Source organism: Emys orbicularis, chromosome 6, assembly GCF_028017835.1.
Source record: "Emys orbicularis isolate rEmyOrb1 chromosome 6, rEmyOrb1.hap1, whole genome shotgun sequence".
NCBI classification, from domain to species: domain Eukaryota; kingdom Metazoa; phylum Chordata; order Testudines; family Emydidae; genus Emys; species Emys orbicularis.
Window position 1 is genome coordinate 13,596,619 of NC_088688.1, and position 18,227 is coordinate 13,614,845.

The window sequence follows — 18,227 nt, forward strand, 5'->3', positions numbered from 1 at the left end:
TCTGGGAATTACTATTGTGTGTCTCCAGGGCTTCCCTTTTGTGAGCTAACAGTTACGAGCCTATACTGTACATTAAACAGTTTGTATCACTTAATATCACTAGTACTTCACATCTTGGTATAAGTGGGCTGTTTTGCTACTTCCGGGTTTATTATATTTGTACAGGAAAACATTATTTTTACTAAAAAAGATCAAATGTGCATTGCAGGACATTTATCTTCATAATCCAAACATAAAGTGGGATGACATTATTGGACTTGATGCAGCCAAGCGGTTAGTCAAGGAAGCAGTTGTGTATCCTATAAGGGTAAGGCTCTAAATAGCTTTGAGAAAACTAGTACTGGACACCATTTCTGTACATTATCATGGTCAAAATATCACCAGCTAGTTAACATTTTTCTTGTAAAGTGCTGTCCCATACCTCTGATTGTATCTGTCCTTTTCTGAATGCAATTCCTAGTCAGCAAATGGAATTTAAGTTGACACCTCATGTAACTTTTCATATACAAATACGCCACTGCTGGATAGAAAAAGCCCAGTCCATTAGTACTTATTCTGTGGGAATTTTGACTAAAGAAAAGCTGCCAGACACATCATGCTATAGGAAAATGAATTACTGAAGAGAATAGCAACCTATATCCATTTATACAAAGTAAAAACATGAAAAATACATTTAAAATAGATTTCATCTGGTTAAATGTAGCATTTTGTATGGTAAAATCTATTGTGTAATTCTTTTATTTTTCTTCTCTTCTAGTTTGCTAGATTTCCTGCATGTATAGGATTGTTGCAAAAAATGGCATTTTGACTCAGATTTTATATTTTTAATCCTTGAATTTTGTTTCCATAGTACCCACAGCTGTTTACAGGGATTCTCTCCCCTTGGAAAGGATTATTACTATATGGACCTCCAGGTAGGTATAGTTTTATACTATAAATAAAGGTGTATCTACATATATTGCTATTTTTGTTTCTATCCAAACATGAATTATAAATGCATTTTAAGAGCTTCATGCTGATTTGATCCAATATACTAATATAACAAATTTACTTGGTGACATCGAGTTTAGCCCTTCGATCTACCTCTTGCCACATCCAGAGTTCCTACAACTCTAGGATATTTCTACACCTAAATCCTCCCTCCAACCAACACTCTTGACTCCAAGTGTAATCAGAGCAGTCGTGTGCTTCGGACGTCATGTCAATTTCATATTGTTGCTCCATTTGCCATAGTTGCCAATAGTCCTAATTTGGCTGGGACTGACCTTCAAAGAGAGATAAATCTGGCTTGGACTATCCCTTCCTGGAAAAATGTCCCAGCTCCCCCTCTTCTTCATTTAGGAGTTAGTTTTGAAAATGGTGTGGGTCTCCTGCTAGCAGGGATGGAGGCTGTCCTGCACCACAACACTTCTGCAGTCTCTCCAAATGCTCTCCACATGATCTCTGTCACCCTCACAGGCACCTCTGGAAAGTTGCCTAGACACCGATGGCTGGTCTACACTGAAAACTTTCATCAGCATGCAAAATCCACAGCCCTGAGAGAGACAGTTATGCTGACCTAACCTCTGGCATAGATAATACTAGGAAGATTTTTTTCCGTAGACCTAGCTATCGCCTCTCAGGGAGATGAATTAATTACAGCGACAGGAGAACTTCTCCCATTGCTGTAGCAAGTGTCTACACTGTAGTGTTTTTAGTGTAGACATAACCTGAGAGCATCTGGGGAGTCTGTAGAACTATTAGTGTGTTAGACAAGCTGCTAGCTGCCACCAGTGAAATAGCGTTGGATCTGGTCTTGTATGTGCTTGCATTTATTTGCCGCAAGACAGCCCATTGAGGTGCTCTGATCATTTCAATGTATAGTACCTCAGAAACTGTTTGAATGTATTTGTCAATAGTGCTGTGACTTGAAGTCCTGCTTTACCTGCTTTTCTCCAAATAGTTCTAATTGCATTTCCACTCTTCATGCATCTGACGAAGTGGGTATTCACCCACGAAAGCTTATGCTCCAATACATCTGTTAGTCTTAAAGGTGCCACAGGACTCTCTGTTGCGATTTCCACTCTTGCTGTCCATGTTCATTTTCTGACTAGTAAGATGATGAAGGGAGTTATTCCTATGTTTACATTTTATTTAGTCAGAGTGAATTTCCTCATCCCTGTTGCTTGTAGGTACTGGAAAGACTCTGCTTGCTAAGGCTGTTGCCACTGAGTGCAATACAACTTTCTTCAACATTTCAGCGTCCACTATTGTCAGCAAATGGAGGGGTGATTCAGAAAAACTTGTCCGGGTAAGAATTATCATCTTCATATTCATTGTACTCTAACAGGTGTCATGTAACTAGCTGGAGAATAGGTGTTTTTTAGTGGATTGAGCACTGAACTGTGAGCCAGGAAATGCTGAGTGGTTCCTCTGGTACTGATACCCTCTGAAATCTTGGGCAAGTGATTTCATTCTCTGTTCCAATGACCCCTTCTGTCAAATGGGAATAATATTACTTTTATGAAGTTGTTGTATTGACTGGATTTGTGGGTGTGTTTCAGCTCTGTAACGTAAGATGAACCAGATCTCCCCAGATTTTTGACACATTAGATCCCAGGCAGGCATACTAAATTTTGAGATCTACTGGCAGTAAGTCCTCAGTGCGCCCCACCCCCCTACAATGTTCGGGTTTCAATTCCTTTCTGATTGCGATCAGCTGAGGAGCTCCCTCTGAGAATGGCAGCTGTCATGGTCTGTTCCAGACCCAAAGACTTCTTGATGCCAGCTGGCATAGGGCACAGAGGTACATCAGGATAAAGAGATCTCCTGGGTTCACCAAAAGGGGTCATGTAAGGTATGTACTGAAAGCCTGCATCACACTGATCATCATAACCATTGTGAGTTGTATGTATAGAAAATATGTGAGGAGTTATGTGTATATGCTGAAAAATATGTTCTCTAGACCTTATAGTAAAAGGCAGGTCACCCTAAGGCAGTGGTTTTCAACCAGGGCTATGTGTACCCCTGGGGGTACTCAGACGTCTTCCAGGGGGAACATCAACTCATCTAGATATTTGCCAAATTTTGCAATATGCTACATAAAAAGTAGGGCTGTCTAGCAAATAAAAAAATTAAGTGTGATTAATCACGCGATTAAAAAAATTAATCACGATTAATTGCGTGATTAAACAATAATAGAAAACCATTTATTTAAATATTTTTGGATGTTTTCTACATTTTCAAATATATTGATTTCAATTACAACACAGGATACAAAGTTTACAGTGCTCACTTTATATTTATTTTTTATTACAAATATTTGTACTGTAAAAAAGAAAAAAGAAATAGTATTTTTCAATTCACCTAATACAAGTACTGTAGGGCAATCTCTTTATCATGAAAGTTGAACTACAAATATAGAATTATGTACAAAAAAAAACTGCATTCAAAAATAAAACAATGCAAAACTTTAGAGTCTACAAGTCCACTCAGTCCTACTTCTAGTTCAGCCAGTCGCTCAGACAAACAAATGTGTTCACATTTGCAGGAGATAATGCTGCCCGCTTCTTGTTTACCTGAAAGGGAGAACAGGCATTCACATGGCACTGTTGTAGCCAGCGACGCAAGATATTTACGTGCCTGATGTGGTAAAGATGCTTATGTCCCTTCATGCTTCACCCACCATTCCAGAGGACATGCTTCCACGCTGATGATGGGTTCTGCTTGATAACAATCCAAAGCAGTGTGGACTGACGCATGTTCATTTTCATCATCTGAGTCAGATGCCACCAACAAAAGGTTGATTTTCTTTTTTGGTGGTTCAGGTTCTGTAGTTTCCGCATCGGAGTGTTGCTCTTTTAAGACTTCTGAAAACATGCTCCACACCTTGTCCCTCTCAGATTTTGGACGGCACTTCAGATTCTTAAACCTTGGGTCAAGTGCTGTAGCTATCTTCAGAAATCTCACATTGGTACCTTCTTTGCATTTTGTCAATTCTACTTTGAAAGTGTTCTTAAAACGAACAACATGTGCTGGGTCGTCATCTGAGACTGCCATAACCAGGGCCGGCTCCAGGCACCAGCTAAGGAAGCAGGTGCTTGGGGCGGCCAATACAAAGGGGCAGCACTCCGTCCGCTATTGGGGCGGCACGTCCATGTCTTTGGCGGGAATTCAGCGGCGGTTCCCTCAATCCCTCTCTTCCTCTTTGAGCTGCCGCTGAAGTGCCGCCGAAGTGGAAGAGAGGGAGCGAAGGACCTGCCGCCGAACTGCTGCTGAAGAATGGAGCGGCGTGATTGAGCTGCCGCCGATCGTTTTTTGTTTGGTTTTTGGGGTTTTTTTTTTCGCCGCTTGGGGCAGCAGAAAAGCTGGAGCCGGCCCTGGCTATAACACGAAATATATGGCAGAATGCAGTTAAAACAGAGCAGGAGATGTACAGTTCTCCCCCAAGGAGTATAGTAACAAATTAATTTTTTTAACGAGCATAATCAGCATGGAAGCATGTCTCCTGGAATGGTAGCCAAAGCATGAAGGCACATACGAATGTTTAGCATATCTGGCACATAAATACCATGCAATCCCGGCTACAACAGTGCCATGCGAACACCTGTTCTCATTTTCAGGTGACATTGTTGTGACGTGTCATTCCATATTCTTTATGAAAATATGCTTATGATATTAATATGACATAAATGAGATATACTTTATGCAAATGGCTCATGTCAGATATCATTGGAAAGGTTATGATTTACTAAATGTGATTATCCTATTTGTGTGCATGTATAATTTCTGTATCCGAAATTAGGAATATTGACTATGTATCTGTATTTCAACTATGCTACTTTGGGTGACGCCTACTGCTAACACTTCAGGTACAACAATGGAAAAGCCAGACAGGGCAGATGGCCCATCAACAAGGACAATGGACTGTAAAAGAGCTTAGTCTTCCTGTGAATGTGTGGGTTAGCCTGTGAAGAATGGCTACAAGGGCCCTACAGAGGCATGTAACCATGTCACCCGAGACTGGAGCCCATCTTGAATTTTGTACTTTTCCACAAGAAGCTAGGGGTGGTCAAACTAGGAAACAAAGGCTCCCGCCTTATGCAAATCCTATTTAAGTGTGGGGAGTGAGGTAATCCAGGTCATCAGTTCTCCCCTGCTACCTCACCCAAGATGACTGCTGGAAACAACTAAGACTGAACTGGGGGAAAGAACTGGGCCGAGGCTGGAAGGGCGTCTGGCCAGTGAAGAAGATTATTAGAACCACATTTAGGGTGAGAACTTGCCTGTGTGTGTGTTAGAGGAGGTTTTAAGAGCCTGGCTCAGCAAGACAGGTTTAAAGGGGGTCCATGCTGGCAGAACAGATAGACTCAGTGGTATCTCAGCACATCAGGTGACTTCCCAAGGGGTCCACCCATAACAGTAAATAAGAAGCAGGCAGCATTATCTCCTGTAAATGTAAACAAACTTGTTTGTCTTAGTGATTGGCTGAACAAGAAGTAGGACTGAGTGGACTTGTAGGCCCTAAAGTTTTTAACATGGTTTTGTTTTTGAGTGCAGTTATGTAACAAAAAAATCTACATTTGTAAGTTGCACTTTCACAATAGAGATTGCAATACAGTTACTTATATGAGGTGAATTGAAAAATACTATTTCTTTCGTTTATCATTTTTACAGGACAAATATTTGTAATAAAAATAAAATAAAGTGAGCACTGTACACTTTGTATTATGTGTTGTAAATTGAAATCAAATATTTGAAAATGTAGAAAAGCATCCAAAATATTTAATAAATTTCAGTTGGTATTCTATTGTTTAACAGTGCGATTAAAACTGGGATTAATTGTGATTAATTTTTTGGAGTTAATCATGTGAGTTAACTGCAATTAATCGACAGCCCTAATAAAAAGCACTAGCGAAGTCAGTACAAACTAAAATTTCATAGACAGTGATTTGTTTTGTATTGCTCTGTATACAATATACTGAAATGTAAGTACAATATTTATATTCCAATTTGATTTATTTTATAATTATATGGTAAAAATGAGAAAGGATGAAATTCTCAGTAATAGTGTGCTGAGACTCTTTTGTATTTTTATATCTGATTTTGTAAGTTTTTAAGTAAGGTGAAACTTGGGGGTACACAAGACAAATCAGATTCTTGAAAGGGGTACAGTAGTTTGGAAAAGTTGAGAGCCACTGCTCTAAGGTAGTATGCCTTGAGATAAACTTCTCCTGACAGTAGGGGAGACAGACTTATCTTCCCGATGGACCACTGCTTATTGTGTGTCTTAAAATAGAAGTCTATTAGCATATTGACTCAAATGCTAACAAAGAGCTTGTGGAGGCTTCAGAAGAAAATTAACAGGAAGAGTTAAACCACAAGAGTGGGGGACAACCTGTTTTCAGGTCTGGTCTTGTCTGTCTGAGGGTGCAGAGAGGTGCCTTGGCATGCTTCAGACTGTGAAGACAATCTGCCAGCAGTCTTGATCTTATGAAAGGGGGAACTCGGCCTTCCTGTTTGAAAATGCTAGGAAAAGTACTGCGGTAAGCTATTATATAGGAGACTGGGGAATGTCTTGTGAGTTAGTTTAGGCTCTAGCAAGAATGTTATGATTTTGTCAGCCTTTATTTGCCAGAAGCTGGGAATGGGCGACAGGGAATGGATCACTTGATGATTACTTGTTCTGTTCATTCCCTCTGGGGCACCTGGCATTGGCCACTGTCGGAAGACAGGATACTGGCTAGATGGACCATTGGTCTGACCCAGTATGACCGTTCTTATGTTTTATATGTAAGCATTTGTTTCCAATATTCTCACTCTATCACTTGAATCTCTGTTCTTTGATGATAAACTTCTTCCTGTTTTCACTATAAATATATCTAAGTGCTGTATGTTAAGCGGAGTGGTGATCCTTCGAGGAATCTAATAAGCTGGTGTGCTTTTTCTTTGGGAATAGAGAATCTGAAAGTTTAGTGACTGTTCAGTAGATCAGGGACTGGGGACTCCAGAGGCAGTTTGTGTGTGCCTATCGCTAACCTGCACGTTGAGAGGGAGGCCTGGAAGGTAGTGCTCGTGTTGCCAGAGGATGGGGGAGTCGTGCTGATCCATAACCGTCACAGACAAAACTTCCTCATGCTAAGGGCATGTGGTAGCAAGGTGCCTTACAACCCTGGGTACCTCTGGGAAGTATCACAGCCATCACTACAGTTGCTTGTGGCACTTTACTGGCAAATAAAAGTCCCTACAATCGTAAGCCTAAATTAGACCTAACACAGTCATGGGGTAACAAAAACAGGAAATGTGGAGGCAGATTAATAACAGCAATTCAGTATTCCGACAAGAAATTTAGCATTAGGGACAGGCAAATATTTTTCTTCTTTTATTGTTGCTCCATTTGTTTTTTTCTCAAATTCTTATTTAAAAAAAAATCACAAAAATTCCAGTGAAAGAAACTAACAGCATTCTGTTGATTAGAATAATGTTCTCATCAGGAAAAATAAAAGAATTACTTTATTCTGATTGAGAGAATATTGTTTGTTTTCTTCATTGGAATTGTTTTGATTTTTTTTAAAAATAAGGATTTGGGGGGGGGGAAACAAATGGAGCAGCAATAAAAGAAGAAAAATATTTAATTTCTGGTAACATTTTAGGATTTCCCCAGAATCCTTCGATGGAATCCTTTTCTTCTATCCCATTATTTTCCATGTACTTGGCTAGGATTTAGAGGGAAAGATTTAAATGTAAAGACAGGAGTGTGTGTGTGTGTGTGTGTGTGTGTGTGTGTGTGTGTGTGTGTGTGTGTTCTTTATCTCTCCTTTTATAAACCTTTCAGAATTAAGGAAGGACTCTGGGACCCTCTACCAAGTCAGAACATTTATTCCATTTCCCCACCCCACCCCACCCCTGCCCCAAAAGGTTTTTGTGATGTGTGCACTGATTTGTATCATTATTTAGCTTTTGTATCAATAGCCCATATCACCTTTTTGCTTGCCACAGTTGTTAATTCTGTTTTGTGGATTCTTTTCTTTGAACAGGTGTTATTTGAACTTGCCCGATATCATGCTCCCTCCACAATTTTCTTGGATGAGCTGGAGTCGGTAATGAGTCAGAGAGGCAATCATCCTGGGTAATTGACGACTTAGCTTGCGAAGCTTCAAAATAATACTTTTTTTAAAACTAATTTATATTCAATAAGTGCTTTGATTGGGTGCCAATCAACACTTACCAGTGCACTGAGCCTGTTACCATTAGTTCAAATAAGGCCTGCACCTACTCCGTGAACTTCAATAGATGCATGATTGGGCCCATAGAAAGACCTATAATTTAGATCCCATTGACAGAATAACTATTTTGAGTTGTATTTTAACTGTAATAATTTTTTTTAGATTTAATTTTTTTAAATAACTTTTATTTAAGTCCATTTTCAACCTGTAAGGCTCATGCCTGAATAATTCCAACAATAATCCACTATGAATCCATAGATATCAGCATAAGGGGTGGCACAGAAGAACGCATGACGAGCAGAGTGGGATTAACTGGGATATGTTGGCCCAGGAAGAATATGAGTAGGAGAGGGGTACAAGAATGCAGTTATGAATGTCCTTTAAAATAAGAAGCTTGGACTGGAGGATGGGGAAACAGTGAAAGGATTCACAAAGGAAAATGAGAAGATGACCTTTGACTGCAACCTTTTGGATGGACTGATTGGGGGTGACTGGGTGAGAGACAGTAAGGCCAGAGAGGAGGCAGTTGCATCACTGTGTAAAGGAATTACTATGGACAGGGTTTGTAGCAGCGAGAATGAAGCAACATTAATACTGCCATCCATGACAATACACACAGTTAAAGTTTAAGAAAAATCAGAAAACTGATGGGATTGGGGGCAAAAACAACTTGTAGATGTTGTTTTTATTACAGTATATGCATAGGGTGCTCTTTACAGAGGTTTCTAGATGCTTTGCATACCATGCCCAGGTGTTTATATGTCCTCATAAAGAATGTATACAGTACACTGCATTATAAAGTTGCAACTTGTAATCATTGCCAATTAATGGCTATAAATTATAGGCCAGCTTTTGCCCTCATACTTTCTTTTATAACTCTCCCTGACTCCAGTGAGTGATGGATCGAAGTGGGGTACATATCCAAGAATGAGGTTATTTTATTAAATATTGATATAGCACCATATGTCAAGATGACACTTTACAGAAAAAGGACCCGATACCTGAACTGCAGAGCATACACTCTAGGCTTTCTTAGGGCTTGATCTTGCTAGGTGCTGAGCACTTTGGATCCCAGGCCTCAGTCCAGCAAAGCACTTATGCACTTGCTAAAATATTTTACTGTATTGAGGTCAGAGTTCTTAGCACATTGCAGGAGGAAGCCCTTAAACCTCATCTTTTCTTAGGTGGGATTCCTAACCCTCCGTCTCAAAGAAAGAAGAATGTGTTTGGCTTTTACTGTTTCAGTTCTTCGTGGTCTGTTTTCTCGGGAGCAAACAAAAAAGACATGAAGTGTACTAAATTGAGTAGTAAATATGTCTTTCTGTGCCAATTTAAATTCTCTCACAAACTCTTCCTCTTTACACTAGTTGCACTGAATACATCGACAATGTTAGTATGTTAACTGCAACCTTTACTTCTCTATAAATTCTCCTACATAATGCTAACCCAAGGCTTAGCAACATTTCCCTCTAAATACCAACTCTGGTATTTACTCGTTTTTTTGTACTAATCTTTATGCAAAGATAAAACAAAATATATATTTTTCTTTTACTCCATTAATAGTGGATTTACTCCAAGCTAATGCACTGAAGTGAGCACATTTAAGTAATCATCAGGAAGCTTGACTTAATGCTTGGATGTTAGCTAAGAGTACTTAATCATGCTTTGAATTGGGACAAAACTGTGACTAGGGGTCAGCTGCTCTGAATGACAGTCTAAATAAAGGTGATTGCATTAAAGCACTGAGCAAACAACATTTCTCTGAATCTTGGTAGTGGTGAACACGAAGGAAGTCGGCGGATGAAAACAGAATTATTGGTGCAGATGGATGGCTTGGCCCGATCTGATGATCTTGTATTTGTTTTAGCAGCTTCCAATCTGCCATGGTAAGAGATCCAGAAAGTACATTTTGAATACATTTGCATGAGCCTCTAAGCACAGATAAAGATTTTATTTAGACTCTTGCAGAAAAAGCCTTGATATTTGGTTAAAGCATTTAAAGATTAATTTGGAGCTTTCACTTTTAAATTCTACAATTCTTGCTATTTGTGCCACATGAGAATAATCCATAATCAAGTCAACATATGCTGGTGTGACCAGCTGCTAATATTTAAAATGGAGTATTTGACTTTATACCCAAGTTATTTACTATGTTTAAGCTAAGAAGGGCTTCGGCATAGAACTGTAAGGTGCTTAAAACATCCAGTGCTTAGAAAGATACTCTATAAATAGGTTGGATTTTATTGGTATTAATATGTGACTTTTAAAAGTTGGGGGATAAAACCCTTGAGTTTCTTTAATTTCATTTAGATCTAGAAGAATAAATGGTCTGTTAATGGAAAATACAATATAGCATCATTTAGTGTCTTTCATACAAAATGTATCCTCAAATATCTAGAGTTCAGAAAGAATAGCAGAGGGAGAGAATAAATTAAATGCTATGAAGCTAGAAGATCCTTTCTTTCAGAAAAACCTGTGGGATGAGGGTAGAGGGTAGGAAACTCAGTAAGATGGATATTTTAGAAACCATCCATGCAGCTGGGAAAGCCCTTGTGGGGCATAGAGTAGGGTTCTGCAGGGAAGAGATGCATGGAGGTAGGAAATAGCTAAGGAGGGTGCTGCTTTCCCCTAGCAGCGTGACCTCAGCAGGGGAAATGTGATGCCCTTTGCTAAGTCCCCTGCAGTTGTGAAGTAGCAGCCAATGCAGGACTGTGTCTATCTGTGTTCTTATATTGTGCCCATCACCATAGCATCTATAGTCTAGGAAGCAGCATCCATTCCTAATGGGATACATTCAGGACAAGCTGGGGAACAGTGCCACAGAAAGTGGCTGATTCCTAACTCCATACATCTTCCTGCACCCAGCCATCATGATCCCAATTCCTGTGGTGCACCTATATAAGGTCTCTTTTGTAAATTCCCAGTGAACACATGGGGAAAATGGAAGCAGAGGTAGTATTTTCCCCACTCCTGTGCCCCCAATGCATTTAGCCTGAATTGGGTTGCTTCAGGTCATATAAGCAGAAGAGGACCGATCTGGCCTCAGCCAAAGAGAAAGATGATGTATAGTTGAACTGTTCTGATTCCACTCAGCACACATACAAACCAGTTCAGTACAATATTTTTCTTACTTGTGAATACCAATATAGTTTTCCTGCAGTAGTTAGTTCATCAAATGCAGTGTATCTGTATTGCTTTATATGCCAAGTCTAATGATAGAAGAGGATGCAGGGAGAAAGCTGTTGTAGCCATGCACTAGAACAGTGGTTCTCAAATTGTGGTCTGTGAAGCACTTGCTGGAGGTTTGCAGAGAGCTGGCAGATCACATGGTGTTGGTTCCTTCTTTATTTCTTACTACTAAAATGAATTTAAAAGATGGCAAATATATTGAATACTTCCCTAGCATTACTTTCCTCTTTGAGCAAGTGCTGTAGTTGATATGTGATCATGAATTGAAGGAGAGGTGGTCCCTGGGGTCATGAATAAAAGGGAAGGTCAAGACCATCTGTATTGAACTATGGCACACAGTATGAAAAAGTTGAGGACCCCCTCAGCCAAACAAAAAACTTCTGTTTCTACTCAACAGATGTTCACAGAAAAGTATCCATATTAATAAATGACTCTTCCGTTTTACGTAATAGTGGCAGCGTACAGAATCTGACTGACAAGAACATCCATTTCTGTAGCACTTACTTAGCTATGCATTGTGACAACCACATAATGATGCCATCTGAAAGTGGCTCAAGATGAGTGAGGGCTCCACACCCACAAGAACCACATGTTTTGTTGCTGGGTTTTTTATTTTGATTGGTGGTTCTCTGGCTGATTTTCACAAGGACACCCTAGGGGCATTTGTTGGAAGAGCCTCATTCTGTGACTGGAGATCCTTGGTCTACGACTGGTGAGTTGTCATTTATATTGCAGCATACAGTTTGTCTGAACAACTGCAGTCAATGTATCCACAACAGCTTTCATTCAAATGTATGTGAAAAAGCCTTTAATTACAATGCATAATTTAATACACATGTACAAATCTGTGTGTTACATCATCTCGATCATAACTTTCCAAGAGGCTATAAAATGGGTCTTCACTAATACTTTAGTTCCAACTCTGGTGGGGAATAATTGATCCTTTTGTAGGCACTTACATCAGAAAGGCCAAGGACAGAGTGGATACAGAGAATGAACTCCCGTCTTAACCTATAAGTGGTTTCTCCAAGTCAGGATTGAGGCAGGTAGAGTTTTCAAATGCACCTAAATTACTTAGGTGCCCGTCCAGTTTTCAAAAGTGACATAGGCACTTAGAAGCTTAAATCTGATTGAAACTCAGTGGGACTTAGGAATTTAAGAGCACTTAGGTGCTCTTAAAGATTTTATCCTGCATGTTTTACCTGCTGTGGGATAAATAGACAACTTCAATCTCATAACAGCACCTTTTGTGAGCATTAAATCAACAATAAAAAATGAACACATCAATTAACATAAAGGTCTCTGCATTCTCCTTTCATCCTTATATATAATGGTTGGTGATTCTGTGGTTACATGCACAATGAAAATAAAAATCAAAGCCATCATCTGCCTTTTATGCATTTAATTGCAATACTTATTATGGCACATTCTGTGCTGACTTACTATTTGGGCAATCCTGTAGATTTAAGTCAGTGCAGAATCTGGCCTGTTTTGTATTACAATACATACAAGAAAAATAGATCAGAATAGGATTAATTCCATTCTAAAACCACTAATATCCAATTGTTTAACAAAATACTTCAAGATAAGTAGCTATTGCACATGCAAATAATTATCTTTTGAGGTGAACGGTGAATATATTAATAACCCACTTCTCCTGATGTGGTTCATTGGTAATGTACTATAAAAATGGTAATTTATTACAGCATCATTACCCTTTAAAAAGAGAGGCTTTGAACAACGCATAGTTCCTTTTCATGCTCAATTGCTGAAGTAGTCCTTGAGGTAGCTAAGCTTCATGCAGCAGTACAATATTAAAGGGTGTTCAGTCTCTTTAGAAAAGTCAAGTCTTCATGCCCATGCACACTAGTGCAAAGGGAGAAGTTGGGACTGTCAGAAGCCGTTGTGACGTTGCACTCCATATGTTTTATGGAAATATGCGTATGAGTGTGAATATGATGTAACTGGAATATGCTTTATGCAAAATGCCTCTTGTAAGGTATCATAACAAAGGTTATAAACTACTGAATATATTCCTCCTATTTGTATGCATGTATCATTCTTGTATCTGAAGCTAGAAATATGAAGTATAACTCTGAGGTTCTATTGTAATTATGCAAAATGTGGGCCATTAATGGTGGTTTAGAATCTTGATGGCTCCCATTGACTAGGACAAATGGTTGTAAATGGTTTATTTACCTGCAAGCTTTCCTGTGTACGTGTGGGCCAACCCAGGAAAAATGGAGACTAGGGGTCTTACAGTGACCAGGTCACATGATATTGGAATCCATCTTAATCCTTGTACTTTTCCATTGATGAGGCGGGGGTGGGGACAAGCACAGACAAAAGCTTCCCACTTTGTGCCAAAGCTATAAAAGGGGGTAGGGCAGGACAAAGAGGGGCTGCCAGTTATGAGAAAACCACTGCTTACCACCTGAGATGTCTGCTGGATCTAACAAAGACTGGACTAGGGAAAGGATTAGGCCCAGACTAGGAAGGAGTCTAGTCTGTGAAAGAAGCTTTTTGGAACATCTTTGAGGGTGAAATATTACCTGTAATCAGTTTCTTAATGTATTAGGCTTAGCCTTGTGTGTTTTTGTTTTATTTTGCTTTGTGACTTACTTTGTTCTGGCTGTTATTACTTGAAACCTACTTTTTATACTTAATAAAATCACGTTTGTTTATTAATAAGCCCAGAGTAAGTGATTAATACCTGGGGGAGCAAACAGCTGTGCATATCTCTCTATCAGTGTTATAGAGAGCGAACAATTATGAATTTACCCTTTATAAGCTTTATACAGAGTAAAACAGATTTATTTAGGGTTTGGATCGCATTGGGGTCTGGGTGCTGGAGACAGGTAACCTGCTGAGCTGTTTTTAGTTAAGTCTGCAGCTTCAGGAGCATGGCCCAGACCCTGGGTCTGTGTTGCAGCAAGCTAGTGTGTCTGGCTCAACAAGGCAGGGTTCTGTAGTCCCAAGCTGGCAGGGAAAACGGGCTCAGAGGTAATTTTAGCACATTAGGTGACAGTCCCAAGGTGATCTCTGTGGCCGAACCCGTAACAACTGTAAGATGGAGTCTAGAGACAGCAGGATGCCTGAGGATCTGGACCTTACAGGCCTCCGTTGAGGCAACCATGAGGCTGACCTCCCTCAGTGTGTTTTCTAGATAAAAAGATCATCATATGCGTCTGATCTTTGTATGTGATTTATAATCTCGTTATGGGAATAGCTGTGCTACAGTGACAATACAGTTTTGACTATTTCAGCATTTAATTTTGGACCACTTCACAATCCAGATATGCTGCAAAGTTTGCACAAATTAAAAACGTAAAATTCAAAATTGCACATTTTGAATCCAAAATTAATTTACATTCAAAGAGGATTTAGAAACTTGGAATTTTGAAATACTTGAATTTTTCAGTGTGTGTATATGTATGTGTGTGTATGTATATGTGTGTATATATATATATATATATATATATATAATGTAAAAGACTACAGGCATTTTCATCTGAAATGGTCCTAATTTCAAGCAGAAACCCCTGAAATTTCAAGAAATTACACAGTATTCTAAAAGTTTAAATAAAATACCAAGACATTTTTAATGGGACTACTTGTGTGTCAAGTTACTCATGCATAGATGTTTGGAGGACTGGGACATAAATAAGGATTTTAAAAGTCTGTGTGAAATTTGGTTCCATTGAAGTCAGTGGCAAAGTTCTTTTAAAAAAATCTCAGTACCCAGCAGTTGCCAACGAGACCCTTTGCAGCCAGGTCTGCAAAAGCACTCAGCAATTAGAGGACTGAAATCTTGTGAGAACATGGCAACTTATTTTGGGAGCTGATGTTTTCTCAGAATCTGTCCCCCAGTTTTGAAAGTCTTGCCTTTGAAGTTTTAGAATTTCATTTCAGAATTTTTAAACACCTTTTTAATTTTTAATTAAAAAATTAAAGTTTAATTTTTAAACTGGTCAGATTTTGCCCTCCATTACACCCAAGCATCCTGGGTATAATCTCATTGGCTTGTGTGGGTACAAATGAGGGAAGAACTGGGCCTAGAGCAGTAGATGGAGACTTCTGTAAATATGAATAAATAAATTTAATTTAGAAACCTTTTTTTAAGTGGATAAAACCCAATTGAAATCAGTGTACCTGCTCACACCAGCACTGTGTATACTGGTCTTTTCTTATTTTTCTTAAATACTTGTTGGGCTATGTTCAGTCCTAGTGTAAGACCACTGACTTCAGTTGAGTTAGGCTTACTAATATCAGAGCTGAATTTATATATGAATAGTTTTGCATGTGAATTGGGCTTTTGGCCCTAGGAGGTAGTGGAGTGTAGAAGGGAGATGGAGTGGAAAGAATGTGAACAAAGTAGTACAACATGGCAAACAGGAAGTGGTATATTTGGGAAGGAATTGGAGCATTGTTCTTACTCATTTTCATTGGATTCATATTTATTTTTATACACTGAGGGGGAAGGTTTGTGGAACCAGGAATGGCCAAGTACTAATCCCAATGATCATATTGACTCCTTCTGTAACTTTGGGAAGTCACTCAGCACATCTCTGTGCTCCCTTCCCTTCCCTGCCCTCCCAACAAATCTATACATTTGGGAATAATACTAGCCACATCACATGTTAAGCAGGTGATGCTGCACACATACACACGGTAAACTAGTTGAGGTGTGGAGAAGGCCTTGAAGAGTTAAAGCGTTATATAAGTGTGAAGTATTATTCATTAGCTCTTGTATGCCCGTTGATTTCCCTTAGTTATGTAATTAAAGAATGTATTACCCAGCAGTGCATTTAGTGAGTTGTATTTATTTCCCGTATTTGACCCTACATATATTTGGTGGTGGTGAAGAAGGCTGATGACAATGATTTGTACTTCTGTAGTGCTGTTTGGTCAGCGGTTGATCACAAAGGTGAGTAAAATGGCTTAGCAAGAGGGGGTTACCCTTATCCCCCATTTTACAGCTGGAGGTGACTGAAGCACAGAAAGATTGTTACTTTCCCAAGGGCATACAGAGTCATTTGCAGCGTTAGGAGGAGAAGCTAGGTTTCCTGAGTTACAGCCCCATGCTCAGCCTACTAGACCACGGTCGTCTCTCCTGAGGAGAGTTGTTTAATTCAGCAGCAGCTCTTCCCTTTGGGACAGTATCCTGAGCACTTGTCCTAATTTGCTCTTGGGATTTGTAGTGCAGGAGATACCTGGCTAATGCCAAGTTATACTGTGTGTCTCAAAAAAAAAATAGGATACAGCCCTATGTGTTATTTTAAATATTTTTTTATGCCTCATTTTTTCAGCCTTGTACTGAACTAGATTTTAAAAGATTTGTTTATCTTGGATGGTTGTTGATCCGATGAAAAATTAATACCAAGATGCTTTTAGTTGAATGGAAAAGAAGTGAAAACACTGCAATGTAGATAAGAGTGCATAAAGCGCTTTATTTGTTAGAAAGCTTATTGATCTTTCCATTCCATTCAACAATCCCCTCCTTGCTGCCCAGCCTGGCTTCCTGTTACTCATCACAAAGCAGTGTGGTTTATTGACAAGTTACTTGTTGAAATGATTAAACATAATTAAATAAAATAAAGGCCTTGTTAACTAAAAGATAAAGTGATCCTTAACTATGCTGTTTTCCTAACTCATTGATTAGTTTAATTTACTAGCATAGAATAGGATCATTTGCCCTTTCCTTCCCACCCAGGCAATGATCAAAATGTAGGTGCGGGGACATAGCATTGATTAACAAACAGTTCTGAGGGAAGAAGCCAAAGTACTAATGGTACATTGAGAAGTATTTTCTCTTCCATAAGTGTGCTGACAAAGATGGGGTCAAGGACAGCTAGACCACAGAATCTAAGTCAGGCCCAGAATTGCCCTCTGCTAATAAGGTCCTTGCCTTCAGTAGATTGCAGGGCCCTAAGCTCCTTTCTGCTGTGAGAGATAGATCATAGACTCCTAGACTATCAGGGTTGGAAGGGACTTCAGGAGGTCATCTAGTTCAACCCCCTGCTCAAAGCAGGACCAATCCCCAACTAAATCATCCCAGCCAGGGCTTTGTCAAGCCTGACCTTAAAACCCTCTAAGGAAGGAGATTCCACCAACTCCCTACGTAACCCATGGATGGAAGCAAATAAAAGTAAAACCAGGTAGAAAAGACCCCACAGGAGCAGATATGGGTGTGCAGCACCAACAAAGCAGGTGCTGTCTCTCCCCAGAAACACCTCAAGCCAGTTGTGCATGGTCAGGACTTCACAGCCCTGGAGCTGTGTTTGGGAAGGATGGAGAACCCTTACTCTTCGTTGCATTCCCTTCCCAAACCAGTGGGGATACTACCAGCAAGCGCAGTAGGAGCTAGTACTCCACAGAGCACTGCTTTTGCGACATTACTATTATTAACCAAGCACCATATCCTCCTGTAGGGGGGAAAAAAACTATGGGCAGAGGATTCTGTGTTCCCCTCAAGTAGTCCCCAGCTAGTGCTCTCCTCAATAAGAAGTGTTGTATGTATTTAGATGGAATAAAAGGCCCAAAGAGTCAAAGGTGTTAACACAACTCTAACTGTCCAACTTTAAACAGATTCCTTCTTACTAAGAAACATTCCAAACCAGACAAAAAATTTGGAGTGGATGGCACTGACTTGTTCCCTTCTCAGTCACCTGCTGCATTTAAAAAGCAGGTCAGCTCGAGTGAAACCCAGCGGTTGAATATCTGCCTTGATATGAGAAGGGTAGGTGGCATTTTTCACAGCTGTAAAGGAGGGAACATAGAGTTCTGAGGCCATGTGGGTGTTTGCCTAGTGTTTTATAGCTTGATTCTAAGAGT

The 18,227-nt window shown here is 39.6% G+C and overlaps 1 protein-coding gene across 2 annotated transcripts in view; it reads left to right on the top strand.

Moving 5' to 3' along the window:
* The window catches only part of KATNAL2 (katanin catalytic subunit A1 like 2), a 39,633-nt gene that overhangs the window by 13,404 nt on the left and 8,002 nt on the right, over positions 1 to 18,227 (top strand). For both annotated transcript variants that reach the window (XM_065406648.1, XM_065406647.1), the window contains 5 exons: positions 209 to 307; positions 851 to 914; positions 2,172 to 2,290; positions 8,016 to 8,107; positions 9,980 to 10,090. In XM_065406648.1, coding sequence (XP_065262720.1) covers positions 209 to 307; positions 851 to 914; positions 2,172 to 2,290; positions 8,016 to 8,107; positions 9,980 to 10,090 — 485 coding nt within the window. The remainder of the gene's footprint in view (positions 1 to 208; positions 308 to 850; positions 915 to 2,171; positions 2,291 to 8,015; positions 8,108 to 9,979; positions 10,091 to 18,227) is intronic.